Source organism: Bubalus kerabau, chromosome 12 (genome assembly GCF_029407905.1).
Source record: "Bubalus kerabau isolate K-KA32 ecotype Philippines breed swamp buffalo chromosome 12, PCC_UOA_SB_1v2, whole genome shotgun sequence".
Lineage (NCBI taxonomy): Eukaryota > Metazoa > Chordata > Mammalia > Artiodactyla > Bovidae > Bubalus > Bubalus kerabau.
The window spans coordinates 76,544,463-76,559,456 of NC_073635.1; the positions used below are offsets into that span (position 1 = coordinate 76,544,463).

General features: G+C 42.0%; 1 protein-coding gene across 3 annotated transcripts in view; it reads right to left on the reverse strand.

The window, feature by feature from the left end:
- Window positions 1-14,994, reverse strand: part of LOC129624676 (ATP-binding cassette sub-family C member 4-like) — a 169,568-nt gene that overhangs the window by 112,684 nt on the left and 41,890 nt on the right. For all 3 annotated transcript variants that reach the window (XM_055542844.1, XM_055542845.1, XM_055542846.1), the window contains 3 exons: window positions 9,550-9,651; window positions 5,068-5,157; window positions 3,671-3,862 (listed from right to left, as the gene is read on the reverse strand). In XM_055542844.1, the coding sequence (XP_055398819.1) occupies window positions 3,671-3,862; window positions 5,068-5,157; window positions 9,550-9,651 (384 nt within the window). The remainder of the gene's footprint in view (window positions 1-3,670; window positions 3,863-5,067; window positions 5,158-9,549; window positions 9,652-14,994) is intronic.

Here is a 14,994-nt window from a genome sequence, read left to right on the forward strand (position 1 = left end):
TTTCTACTTTTGCATTCCAGTCCCCTATAATGAAAAGGACGTCTTTTTGGATGTTAGTTCTAGAAGGTCTTGTAGGTCTTCACAGAACCATTTAACTTTAGCTTCTTCAGCATTACTGGTCAGAACATAGACTTGGATTACCATGATATTGAATGGTTTGCCTTGAATGGAAACGAACAGAGATCTTTCTGTTGTTTTTGAGATTGCATCCAAGTACTGCATTTTGGACTCTTTTGTTGACTATGATGGCTACTCCATTTCTTCTAAGGGATTCTTGCCCACAACAGTAGATATAATGGTCATCTGAGTTAAATTCACCCGTTCCACTCCATTTTAGTTCACTGATTCCTACAGCATCAATGTTCACCCTTATCATCTCCTGTTTGACCTCTTCCAATTTGTCTTGATTCATGGACCTAATATTCCAGGTCCCTATGCAATATGGTTCTTTACAACATTGGACTTTACTTCCATCACCAGTCACATTCACAACTGGGTGTTGTTTTTGCTTTGGCTCTGTCTCTTCATTCTTTCTTGGAGAAGGCAATGGCACCCCACTCCAGTACTCTTGCCTGGAAAATCCCATGGATGGAGGAGCCTGGTAGGCTGCAGTCCATGGGGTCGTTAAGAGTCAGACACGACTGAGCGACTTCACTTTCACTTTTCACTTCCATGCATTGGAGAAGGAAATGGCAACCCACTCCATTGTTCTTGCCTGGAGAATCCCAGGAACGGGGGAGCCTGGTAGGCTGCCATCTATGGGGTCGCACAGAGTCGGACACGACTAAAGTGACTTAGCAGCAGCAGCAGCTTCATTCTTTCTGGAGTTATTTCTCCACTGATCTCCAGTAGCATACTGGGTACCTACTGACCTGGGGAGTTCATCTTTCAGTATCTTATATTTACACCTTCTCAAACTGTTCATGAGGTTCTCAAGGCAAGAATACTGAAGTGGCTTGCCATTGCCATCTCCAGTGGACCATGTTTTGTCAAAGAGTCAGACACAACTGAGTGACTGAACTGATACTGATACTGATACTGAACCTGCCATCTTCTCTGTCAGTGGCTTCCTGAATAAAGTCACTTCTTTGTCTCAACACCTCATCTCAGGCTTATTGGCCTACGGTGCAGTGAGCAGAGTGAGCTTGGACTCAGTTCAGTTCAGTCACTCAGTCGTGTCCAACTCTTTGAGACCCCATGGACTACAGCATGCCAGGCTGTGCTGTCCATCACCAACTCCCAGTGCTTGCTCAAACTCATGTCCATCAAGTCAGTGATGCCATCCAACCATCTCATCTTCAATTATTTCCTTCTCCTCTTGCCTTAAATCTCTCCCAGTATCAGGGTCTTTTCCAATGAGTCAGTTCTTTGTATCAGATGGCCACAGTATTGGAGCTTCAGCTTCAGCATCAGTCCTTCCAATGAATATTCAGGACTGCTTTCCTTTAGAACTGGTTGGATCTCCTTGCAGTTCAAGGGACTCTGAAGAGTCTTCTCCAACACCACAGTTCAAAAGTATCAATTCCTTGGCACTCTGCTTTCTTCATGGTCCAACTCTCACATCCATGCATGACTACTGGAAAAACCATAGCCTTTACTAGACAGATCTTTGTCAGCAAAGTAATGTCTCTGCTTTTTAATACACTGTCTAGGTAGTCATAGCTTTTCTTCCAAGGAGCAAGCATTTTTAATTTCATGGCTTCAGTCACCATCTTCAGTGATTTTTGAGCCCAAGAAAATAAAGTCTGTCACTGTTTCCATTGTTTCCCCATCTATTTGCCATTAAGTGTTGGGATTGGATGCCATGACCTTAGTATTTTGAATGTTGAGTTTTAAGCCAGCCTTTTCACTCTCCTCTTTTACCTTTATCAGGAGGCTCTTCAGTTCCTCTTCACTTTCTGCCATAAGGGTGGTGTCATCCGCATATCTGAGGTTACTGATATTTCTCCCAGCAATCTTGATTCTAGCTTGTGCTTCATGATATTGTTACTGAGTCCACAGTATGAAAAGAGTGGACTCAGTAACAATATCATTTCCACAAAAGAAGATCTCCCATTAACAACAACCCAGGGGAAAGAAACAAGAGCATTAAACAAGCAATTCTGTTTTGTTCACATAATCACAAAATGCTGCTCATCTGATACAATCTATGATGTTCAAGTCATTGTTCAGGCACAATTACTATTGCTTCACAAAGGGAGTTTGGAGCGTTCAACACAGCACCTTTGAAAGATTGTCCCAATCTTTTTCTACAGTACAAAAGAACACACTGCACTGAACAGGCCCTGAGGAGGAGAAGCCCTTTAATGCTATCATTTCAATTTTTATAACCTAAGAGAGTAACACAGTATTTATCAGTATTTACATTTTTCTTCCTTTTTTGCCAGATTATATTGTCTTACCAGGTAATTTCGTTTTCACCATTCATTCACTGATTTCATCTAAATTTCAGAGTTTCACCTTGCCATTTTCTGTGAAACACAGTCTTTTCTGAAAACAATCTCTCCTCCAGTGAAACAATGTAATATTAAGAAGAAATGTTAAAGCATTCTCTTTTCTTTAAATAAAAATACCAGTCATAACCAAGTGCAGAGAAAAATCTAGAGACTGAAAGAGACTGAGGAGGTACCAACCAAGTGCAGGGGGCAGACCTCATGTGGAGTCTGATTCAAACCAATGGTAAAGGAGACTTCTCAGTGAGATGATTAGCAATATATAAACTAGAAGGTTGATAATATTGAGGAATTTGGGTTATATTTCAGATGAAATAATATGTTTTTCCAAAGGCTCTCCTATCTCTTAGAGAAAAACTAGTAAAATATTTGTGTGTTAGTCACTCAGTGTGTCTGACTCTTTGCAACCCAATGGACTGTAGCCCACCAGGCAAGAATATTGGAGTGGGTAATCATTCCCTTCTCCAGGGGATCTTCTGAGCCATGGAATCAAACCCACATCTCCTGAACTGCAGGCAGGGTCTTTATCCTCTGAGCCACCAGGGAAGCTTTGAAAGTGAAAGTCACTCTGTCATGTCCGATTCTTTGCAACCCCATGAACTACAGAGTCCATGGAGTTCTCCAGGCTAGAATACTGCAGTGGGTAGTCGTTCCCATCTCCAGGAGATCTTCCCAATCCAGGGATCAAACCCAGGTCTCCCACATTGCAAGCAGACTCTTTACCAGCTGAGCCGAATGCTTTACAGATGAACTAATCTGAGGTCTAGGATCTGCTCCAGAATAACCTGGGGTGGGGGTGGGGCTGGCAGAGGGCAGGGGTAGAGAGGCAGCAAGACTGCATCAACCAGCTGCTCCTGGTTGAAGCTGGGGAGTGGGCACATGAGGGTTCATTACACTGTACACTCTAATTTTAGAAATTTTTGTAATTGTCCACTACGAAAATAATTTAAAAATAAATGAAACTTCACAAAGTGAAACAACCCCCTCCTCAATAAAGCATTCTGTGAGTGTCCTTATGGCATCAGGATTGAAGGACTAGCATATATGCCTGCATACTCACTAAGAAGACCGGTGTAAATATTAAACAACACTGAACAATCTTTCAAACTTTAAAAAAAAAAAAAAAGAAAGAAAGAACTTTCAACAAACTACTGATAGTTTAAACCAAGTCTGTCATTTGAAATTCTAGTACATGCTACTCAAAAGTCCTTACTCACCTCTCCCAAAGCACAAGCCTTTATTACTTCTTCATATCGGTCTTTTTCATATTTCTTCCCAAATAAAATGTTACTCCTCACAGTTCCTGAGAATACCCAAGGCTGCTGAGAAACATACGCGATCCTCCCGTGCACGCTGACCTGCCCCTGGCTCGGGGGCAGCTCCCCCAGCACAGCACGTAACAGTGACGACTGAAACAGATGACAACACACACGCGTGAACAGGGAGCACTCAGAATGAAACACATCCCATAGCACAGCTGACCCCAGCCTGGTGCTTGATACACAATAGAACACTTGCATTTAGAATATAATGCAAGGATAAAGTACAGCCCTGGAAGTTTGGACAAAAGCAATTTAAAATAACTCTATTGGTCAATGCAAATGAATGGTTGATAAGGAATATTAATAAAATACTGTAACAATCTCCTCTGCCCAAGAGAAGCCCCCAAATGAAGCACTACACTCAGCAAAAACAAAGAACGTTTAACATCCTTCACTAGCAGAGCAGCCCAGCAGGATGTGTATTTCATGTATCTGATGTTTAGTGCAGTTGTTCCTGCATCCAGATATACTTCACTTGACAAATACTTATCCTTAAATAGCTATGTGTGAAGAATATATCCAAAGATGATTACTTAAAAGAATTCTGAAATGAGTTGTGTCTAAAGAGCAAAAGTCCATATAGAGGAAATCATCACCCTCTCATGTACTCATCCACATTTAGGTTTCTGTATTTCATTGTTTCACAACACAGGACACTAAGTGCAAGTGCATGTCTTTCAAATCTCTTGTGACACACAGAAGTGACGTAACTGTGTCTACACCATCAGAGCACTCACCACACTGGGCTGAGATAAACTGCCTGTGTATCTGTCTCGCCCTGGAACCTGTTTGCCTATGGACAGTGGAGACGTCGGGATCTGGCTCACATCTGTGTCTTTAACTCCAGCACGTGGCTGAACATTCACTACACGTGCACAGAAAGATCACATCAAGTCCCATGAGGAAATGCTCAGAGCTTCCTGGAAGAGCCTTCACCATCTCCAGACTTCCTAGAGGGGCCACTGTGATGAAAAGAAGTCCCCACTGTCTCCATCCAACCTGAACAGCTGTCACATCAATAATTTCATTCACTGAGATGTCCAAATTCCTGACAATGGTTCCCAACTCTGCAATGTGAAGCACCAAGAAAGAAAACACAGTGTGTGCTTATCTAGATTTATTTGGCCATGAAACCTTCTTGCAAAACTAATATTCCATGGAACACAGATTGAGAAACACTGTTCTAGGTACACCCAATTCAAACTGTGTCACGCATAGCTCTGGGCTCAACTCTGAGAATTTAACAAGGGCAGTGGTGTTGCATCAAGCTGACAAAAGGCATCACAACTTACCTTTCCTGCACCCACAGGTCCAACCACAGCTAACAGTTCACCGGGTCTGGCAGTAAAGAAAAGGTCTTGTAGGGTTGGGGTTCCTGATTTCTGCAAATTAAAGTTTATAAAAATGTGCCCATTTCGATAAAGAGAAAATTATGTAATAGTCATTGATATGCTAATGTAATCCACATTTTTGTCCTTCCTATTTTAAGATAGTAAGTTCTGGAGGCCTTTTCATCTAATCATACATATCTCTTTGGGGGTTAACAAGGCTCATTCTTTTACCAGATTTCCATAAGGACATAGCTCTAGACACCCACAGAATTTTGGTAGTAGAAATGACAAGGCACCTGCCTGAAACACAAACTGAATAATGCATATAAGCTTATTAATATAAGGCACTTAATAGAATATCCAGCTTGGGAGGCTTTTAATCATTTATAAGTTTTCATCATGACCCTTGGTTTTAACTGTCTTATTAATCTACACAGTTCAATTCAGTTCAGTCACTCAGTCGTGTTCAACTCTTTGTGACCCCATGGACTGCAGCATGCCAGGCTTCCCTGTCCATCACCAACTCCCATAGCTCACTCAAACTCATGTCCATGGAGTCGGTGATGCCATCCAACCATTTCATCCTTTGTCATCCCCTTCTCTTTCTGCCTTCAATTGTTCCCAGCCGATGGGGAAACAGTGGAAACAGTGTCAGACTTTATTTTTCTGGGCCCAAAATCACTACAGATGGTGACTGCAGCCATGAAATTAAAAGACGCTTACTCCTTGGAAGGAAAGTTATGACCAACCTAGATAGCATATTCAAAAGCAGAGACATTACTTTGTCAACAAAGGTTCGTCTAGTCAAGGCTATGGTTTTTCCTGTGGTCATGTATGGATGTGAGAGTTGGACTGTGAAGAAGGCTGAGCACCGAAGAATTGATGCTTTTGAACTGTGGTGTTGGAGAAGACTCTCGAGAGTCCCTTGGACTGCCAGGAGATCCATCCAGTCCATTCTGAAGGAGATCAGCCCTGGGATTTCTTTGGAAGGAATGATGCTAAAGCTGAAACTCCAGTACTTTGGCCACCTCGTGCGAAGAGTTGACTCATTGGAAAAGACTCTGATGCTGGGAGGGATTGGGGGCAAGAGGAGAAGGGGACGACAGAGGATGAGATGGCTGGATGGCATCACTGACTCGATGGACGTGAGTCTCAGTGAACTCCGGGAGTTGGTGATGGACAGGGAGGCCTGGCATGCTGCGATTCATGGAATCACAAAGAGTCGGACATGACTGAGCAACTGATCTGATCTGATCAGCGACTTTTCCAGTGAGTCAATTCTTCACATCAGGTGGCCAAAATGTTGAAGCTTCAGCATCAGTCCTTCCAATGAATGTTCAGGACTGATTTCCTTTAAGATTGACAGGTTTGATTTCTTTATTGTCCAAGGCCTCTCAAGAGTGTTCTCCAGCACCCTAGTTCAAAAGCATCAATCAACCCCCACAAGGTGGCAGCATAAGCTCCTGGCATGCCTGGCCTTTAATCAAATCATTTGAAATCTCCACTAACCTCTCCACTTTCATTTCATAAAGAATGAACCTCAGTAGTGCTCAGCAAGCAAAGGGGTACACTTTATACAATAGTCACTCCTGGCAAATTAAGTGCTATTAATAATGGTCCAAGCTCTAATTTTTAGCAAGAGCTCTAATTTAATACCACCACCAACAACAACAACAAAAAAAAGGGGAATAAGTTAATTATGACATGATGAATCAAAGCGATAAAGCCTCAATTTTATATGTATTTAAATACATTACCTGTCTTGGCTGAATGGAGCATAATAAAGTACTTCTACTGAAGAAAAACAGGCAGCTTATTTACTGTCTGAGCCACCAGGGAAGCCCAAAGGAACAAAATAACAACAAAAACCATAAAGATACATGCGCTAGTACCCCCACCCAATGCAATAGAGGACAAAGTATTCATTGTGCCAATAACAAGTCACATTCTTGAGGGACTTACAGGTTCATTATGTCTTTACATATCATAAGTGTTAAGAAAATTTTCAATAACTGCCAATGCTTAAAAAAAAGAAAAGTGAATGCTGACACTTGACTCTAAAGTACTGCAAAGACTAAAAACATGATTCTGAATTTAAAAGTCTGGATATTCCTCAAAATGAAAAATTTCTCCAGAAAGAAATGAGCTAATTATAAAGCATTCACATGCTAAAAAATGGCAATTATTTTGCATAGTCAAAAACACTAGCCCCAAATTTTAAAGAAACTATAAATCTACCAATAAGAAGCTAGATGTTAAAACATAAGAAATATTTTTTAACCTTCTCCACTTCTTTATTCTTTTCTGCCACTTAGGGTTCCTATTTTATTACCTATCACTCAGTTATGACTAAAAAACAATGAGTCACATACCAACATCAGCTCCCTGTCACCACCCCTCACTGTTTCCCAGGGTCAGACACTGAGTTCCCTCCCTGTTCAGGCTTCAGGATCGGGCACCACTCTGCCGAGACCAGTAGAAGGCAGCACTCAGCAGCGCAGACTTGCTGGGTCCAGTCAACTCCTTGTCTCAGGGGATGCCGACTCAACAAGGATCATCAGCTGAGTCCCAACTCTGTACCAGACATAGTTGAAAACCCCTTCCCCATGAAGAAATGGAGGCTCCCACAGGACCATTTATTTTACAACTTCAAGATTGCGACCAAGTCCCATCATTTCATGAATGAGACCTGGGTCCCTGAGACCTGCCCCCACCTGCCCACCTGGCTGTCTAGTAGAGCAGGTTACAGAGTTCATGTCTATCTCCTGCCTCCCAATCCAGCAGGGGCTTCATTCAGATTCAGCTTCTCTTTAAAACCCCAGTGTCTGTGTCCCCCGTCCAAGGGATCTCTCACCCATGATCTAACCTGACAGCCATAATTACTAATGACCCCAGCAAGGGGCACAGTCCTTCCATAGACAAGGCCAGAACAACATAATAGGCTGTTCTGTTTTACAATACAAGTTGCACAAAAATCTGAGAACATGTTATTAAGTTCTTGAAAGAAAAACAAAATAGCTCATTTTAAAATGCTGCATAATTTGGTGGAAAAGAAATTTGGTAATGGGTCATTAAAAAATATGTGTTAGCAATCACATGGAGTGGTATTTATAATGGAATTGTAGTGCTTTCCATAAATGCATCAACAGTACTGTGACGAGAAATACGAAGCAGGAGGTAAATCTACCGGAATAAGGTATGAGAAACTCTCAGGATAGGTCAGGCACCTTCTGTGAGTTGCCATGTTCAACTGGTACAGGGATGTAGTTTTATATATTCGTGAACATATTATCCTACTCTTCTATTGATGGAGATGGCAGGCACTTAATCAGAAGTTGGTGAACACCATGCAGGTGGCAAAACAGAGTCACAGGCATGAAAGACAGGAGGAGTCTACAGAGTCTAGACACTTGTCATATGGTCCCCACTCTGACAGCAGCCAGGCTTCTGAGCTCTGCTCTGAAGAGTGGACCCTCTGGTAGAGACATCTCCTTCCTGAGTCCTCCCGACTCTCGGGAGGGAATAGTTTCCTGCCTTTGCTAATTTCTGGGTTGTCTCACCCACCACCATTTTGCTGTTTCTGCTTTTCCCCACTCTTATCATCCATGTAACTAATTCCCTGCATGGAACTCCCTCTCTCATGGTGGGGTTCTTTTTTCCTGACTAATCCACAGTGATATGGGAGGATGTGCACAGAGGACCAGGGAACCATGGAGGCAGGAACATTTCAATCATTGATAAAGGAGGCAGCATTACATGTGCAATTTTGAAAGCGGACCCTTGTTTTTTTCTGTTTGCCAGAAAGTCATAAATAAACTAAGTGTTGGAAAATCACCAGTTCTCCCTGTCAGTTTCCATACACTGCAGCCCTTCAACTAGGAATCACTGGTGCTCACTACACCCACCTGCTGTTTCCTTCCTGCCCCTGGCTGCTACCAAAGTAGCCAGAACCATCCAGAAGCTTAGGATGGGGGAGCCCCCACTCTTCCCCACAGCAAAGATCCAGATCATGGCCTCACTGCATGTACAATAAAATGATCTGATAATCAAGGCAAAAAATGTACACTGATTCCCCAAAGCCTCTTTAACAAATCTCTGTGTATTCATTAGTTAAACCATTCCACACCGCAGCATTTTGTCCATCCAATCCTGTAAATTCTAACATTATAAACACATGTACTTTAAATTAAAAATGTGCTAATACTTTGAAAGCTCTCTTGAAAATGACATAAAGAGCAACATGTCAAATTTCTTAGGCTGATTTTACACTTAATCTCCATTAGCTGCAAACCTTATTCCTGATTTTTAGAATTTTTATAACATACTCTCAATATATGAGCAAATCACATTTTACACCGTGTGGAAAACCTCATCATTCTCCCATAAACCTATGTCTTCAGTTGTAAATTAGTAGTCATGATCTTGGGGTGGAGGACTTGTTACCTTATCCCAAGAAGCAGTGAAATCCTTCATGTCCACTATCATTTCACCATCTGATGGCAGCTGAGGGTTGAGCTTTGGTATCTCATCAAGTAATAGGAAGTTCTACAGAAAAAGGAGAAACAAAGATTGCTAAACTGCAAGAAAAAAGCACAAACAAAAATAATTGCTTTCCTGGCATTTATAATAAAAGATTTTATACAGCCTGCATATCATTTTGTCAGCTGTACTTAAACTAGTTTTGTTTCATATCAGAACATACTAAATAATATATGTTATACAGAATAATATATATCATATGGTATACATAATCATATAATGTAGTATATATAGTATGCATAGAGTGTTTTATATACATATGTATGTGTATATATATAAACATTTATATATAAAGCACATATAAGAATATTTTGTATACAAACACTATTGTTTAATTGCTCAGTCAAGTATGACTCTTTTGAGACCTGCATGGGATTTTCTGGGCAAGAATACTGGAATGGGTCGCCATTTCCTTCTCCAGGGGATCTTCCCAGCCTAGGGATCAAACCTGCATCTCTTGCATCTCCTGCATTGGCAGGAGGATTCTTTACTACTGTGCTACCTGGGAAGTCATATAAATATAAGGTTATTTACCGCTAGTACCACCTGGGAAGCCCTATATATATATATATATATATATATATATATATATATATATATATATATATATATAAAATAAACAGTTCCTGGCCATGAGCAAAGCAGTGACTTTCTCAACAAGTATACTGGTTCCCTCTTTAAGAGAAAATATGACTTCAAACTTCAACACATTTAGAACCTGGACATTTTTATTGTTTACCTTTTGAGTTACTAACAACAAACAGGAGAATTGGTAGGAAACGATTCCACAAATATTTACTGAATTCTACCAGGTGCCAAGCACCATGTGACACTGCTAGGAACACAGCGAGGAAGGCCATGCCCAGGCCTTCAGGCATCAAGGGGCACAGGACAGGCTGGGACAAGACCAATGGCAGAGATGCCAAACAAAAACCCTGGTGATGCCTGTTTTGCATCATGACCTTTCCCTGGACACTTAAACACACTCTGCCTTTCTCCTAATGTGTTTTAAGTCAGTATCACTGTTTTCCATTAATTATCACTTAAGTCATTATTCTAAAAATGAAGTGCTCTTAAATTTCTCTTAAAAATATTTTACAAGCATCTTTCCACAATCACTGTCTCTTCTTCTTAGACACTGCCCTCTCTCCTACAACAGGAATGACTGTAGCTCCCACTTCTTGCCATGTTCACATTGCTTAGCAGTTATTCAGTGGAAAGAAAGAAAGAAAGTGAAGTTGCTCAGTCGTGTCTGACCCTTTGCGACCCCATGGACTGTAGCCTACCAGGCTCCTCTGTCCATGGGATTTTCCAGGCAATAGTTCTGGAGTGGATTGCCATTTCCTTCTCCAGGGGATCTTCCCAACCCAGGGATCAAACCCGGGTTTCCCTCATTGTAGACAGACGCTTTACCATCTGATCCACCAGGGAAGTCATATTCAGTGGAATGCAGCTGATTAAAACCAACTCCTGAGAAACACTACAAAGCTAGCATCATCTTATGCAGGAAAACTCCCTCCTGTCCTGCAAATGCTAGACATAATCCAACAAGAAAAGCTACTATGGCAGAGAAATTGAGTAAACAATTGAGACAACCCCAGTGCCATCGCCTCTTCCAAGAACCATGAAAATGTGGCAGAGACTGCTGGCTGTCCTCAAAATCTGCTCTCATTCTTCCCAAACCCCAGATTTTAGCTACAAGTAGCATCCTGGAAGGAGGCCCTCGCTCTCCAGGCTCCCAAGCAGATAGGAGCAGCCATGTGACTAAATCCATGTCAGTGGAGAGTGACAATGTCCAGAACCTTCCTCTGCCCCATGGCCTGGGTTTTGAAGGCTGCCAGCTTGGTCAAGGCCATACACAATGGAGTAACAAGAAAGAGTCTGGGACTTCCCTAGGGATGCAGTAGATAAGAATCTGCCTGCCAATGCAGGGGACACAAATTTGATCTCTGGTCCAGGAGATTCTACATGCCACAGAGCAACTAAGCCCATGTGCCACAACTACTGAGTCTGAGCTCTAGAGCCCAAGTGCCACAACTACCGAAGCCTGGGCACCTAGAGCCCATGCTCCACAAGAGAAGTCACCACAATGAGAAGCTTGCTTGCCACAGCTAGAGCAAATCTGTGCAGCGATGAAGACCCAGCACAGATAAAATTAAATTTTTGTTGAAAGAGACACATGTACCCCAATGTTCATCGCAGCACTATTTATAATAGCCAGGACATGGAAGCAACCTAGATGTCCATCAGCAGATGAATGGATAAGAAAGCTGTGGTACATATACACAATGGAGTATTACTCAGCCATTAAAAAGAATACATTTGAAACAGTTCTAATGAGGTGGATGAAACTGGAGCCTATTATACAGAGTGAAGTAAGCCAGAAAGAAAAACACCAATACAATATACTAACACATATATATGGAATTTAGAAAGATGGTAACAATAACCCTGTGTACGAGACAGCAAAAGAGACACTGATGTATAGAACAGTCTTTTGGACTCTGTGGGAGAGGGAGAGGGTGGGATGATTTGGTAGAATGGCATTGAAACATGTATAATATCATATATGAAATGAGTAACCAGTCCAGGTTTGATGCACGATACGGGATGCTTGGGGCTGGTGCTCTGGGACGACCCAGAGGGATGGTATGGGGAGGGAGGAGGGAGGAGGGTTCAGGATGGGGAACACGTGTATACCTGTGGCAGATTCATGTGGATATATGCAAAACCAATACAATATTGTAAAGATAAAAAATAAAATTAAATTAAAAAAAAGAAATAGTCTGAGTCCCTAACACCATGGAGGATGATTCCCACAAAAAAAAAGTCTACTGAAATCTTAAACTGTTACCTCAAAACATGACTTAAAAACAGGGTTGCTGCAGATGTAATCAATTAAGGTGAGATCACACTGGAGTAGGGTAGGCCCCAAATCCAATATTAGTGTCCTTATGAGAAGAGAAAACCAGGTACATACACATACTGGCAGAAAATTCCCGTGTGATGATGGAGACAGAAGCTGGAGCGATGGCAGTTACAAGCCAAGGAAGATCAAGGTTTTCCTGCAACAACCTAAGCTAACAGAGGCAAGGAAGGATTCCCTCTTGCAGGATTCAGAGGGATGGTGACCCTGCTGACGCCTTGACTTCAGACTTCTAGGCTCCAGGACTGAGAAACAATCAATTTCTGGGGGTTTTAAGCACCAGTTTGTGGTACTTGGTTACAGCAGCCCCAGAAAACCCATACAGAGCCTTATAAGGACACTTGCATGAGAGAAAAATAAACTATCTGTGTAAACAGCTTTAACATGGGTAATTCTAGGACTCCCAGGCAAACTGAGTCCCAACCAACATAGGGAGAAACTGAAATAAGTATCTGAGGATGTGGGAGAAAGAAAAAAAAACACCTAATCAGTAACCTATTACCCTAAAAATCATAAATACACTTCAAGTCCTTGACACCCAGAATATCATGCTCCCAAATCATAAATGTTTTTGTGATCTTCTACTGCAAAAGATTAACTGGTTAAAAACTGAACATGAAAACTTGCTTCTGTGCAGGAAAAGAAAGACATCGTGATCCCTGCATCTCTCTCAAAGACCAGCTGGTGGGAGACGCCATCCACTTGTTCCCTTCTCCTCTCATGCACACTCACTGACAGCCTAATGCTGGGCATGGCTCCTCCTCCCCGCTCCAAGCCCAAGTCCAGCAGGAGACAGGGTGGACGGATGGCAGTCTGAGGACTCCTCTGTAGACTCTCAACCACCGCAGCCCAAGTTCTCTCTCCACACCACCTCTTCCATAGTCAGCCAGGTACCAGCTCTCACCTGTTCTGACATAGCTCATCCCTCTCACAATGCTTTTCTCTCAAAACAATATAATTTCAGAATTCCATCCACTATTAACCACTGAAAATATTAATACAACTTTTCTTTTGCTGGTTCCTTCCCCAGCCCTCCCCAACACCACCAAACCGATCCCAACACCACTTCTTCCTGGTCTCTTTACAGCACCTCTGAGTGTCCACCATGCTTAACACACCCAGAGACCCAACAGTACCTAAGTCCACACTCCCCAGGTGGCCTCTGCCTGGATACCTTGAGTACTAACCCCACCCATCCTTCCAAGTCCATCTCAAATGCTAACTCTCCATGGAACCATTCAGGACAATCCAGGCTCACACTGTCCTCCTTACCTCTGAATCCCCAGAGAGGTAGTAAGTCACACAGAGGGGAGACACTTTATCATTCACGCACCTACAGTCACAACTCCAACTGAGACCAAGCTTTGCACACAGTCAACCCATCATGGGTAAGGCAAGGAACAGACTGTAGGGCTGGTTCAAATCAGTACAAACACTGACTGCATGACTACTATAGCCTTACACAGTCTAAGCTAACATGGCAACAAGCAAAAGGTTACACATGTATGTTATACATTTTGTCTAGACAGAAATTTCAATTTTAGCTTAAATGTGTTACCAAGATAAAAAATATAATGTTAAGTATGTGCACAGTAGAACAGAAATTTTCCACTTTCAAAAAAAGAAGAAGAAAGTAAAGAACAAGCACTAAGTAAGGAATTAAATCTATTGAGTGCTTGTTCACAAATAATAGGTCTGAGTAGAGAAAGAGTCACAGTTTTCCAGGGGTTAAATGACACTCCATTCAGCACATGACCAACTCATGAAGGTGCAGAACTACTAACTCAATTCTTCTCCAGGACTCAGGCTAATGAAAAAGCTGAAATTAAATTTCTCTTAGACCCAGAACAGGTTCTGCGGGAAAGTATCAACATCAGAACTGTAGCCAAAAAGATTGAGTTCTCAGTGGAAAATGGAAATGGAAATGGAAATGGAAAACCTGCTTTATGAACAATATAACCTCAGAGACTCATTTTATGGCATGTAAAATCACTGGACTTTCAGTGCTTCAGAGACAAGATATTTACAATCCTAGTGGAATCATTCAATGTCAAGACCTTCAGACCCCTTTTCTTACTAAGAAAAAAATAGAGGGACTTCTTAGACCATAAAATCATAATAAATCCTCATATTCTCTATATGAAGAAAGGAAATTGAAAAGCATGTATAAACAAGAAGACACAAAACTATGAAGACCACGTGTAGGTCTGCCTGTGGGTATGGACCACCACACCCCCTCCAAGGTGGGCATGGGTGGTGGGTTTCCTTCCTAGGACTCCCAGATATGACCTGAGAAGAAATACTAGGAGATGATCATCCAGTCAACTGAGTCCCAGACTGCGGGGGAGAGTAGGGCAGCAGAGCTCAACCTCACACTGTATTCTAAACTCCTCATGTCCACCACACCTCCAGCCCATCTGTGG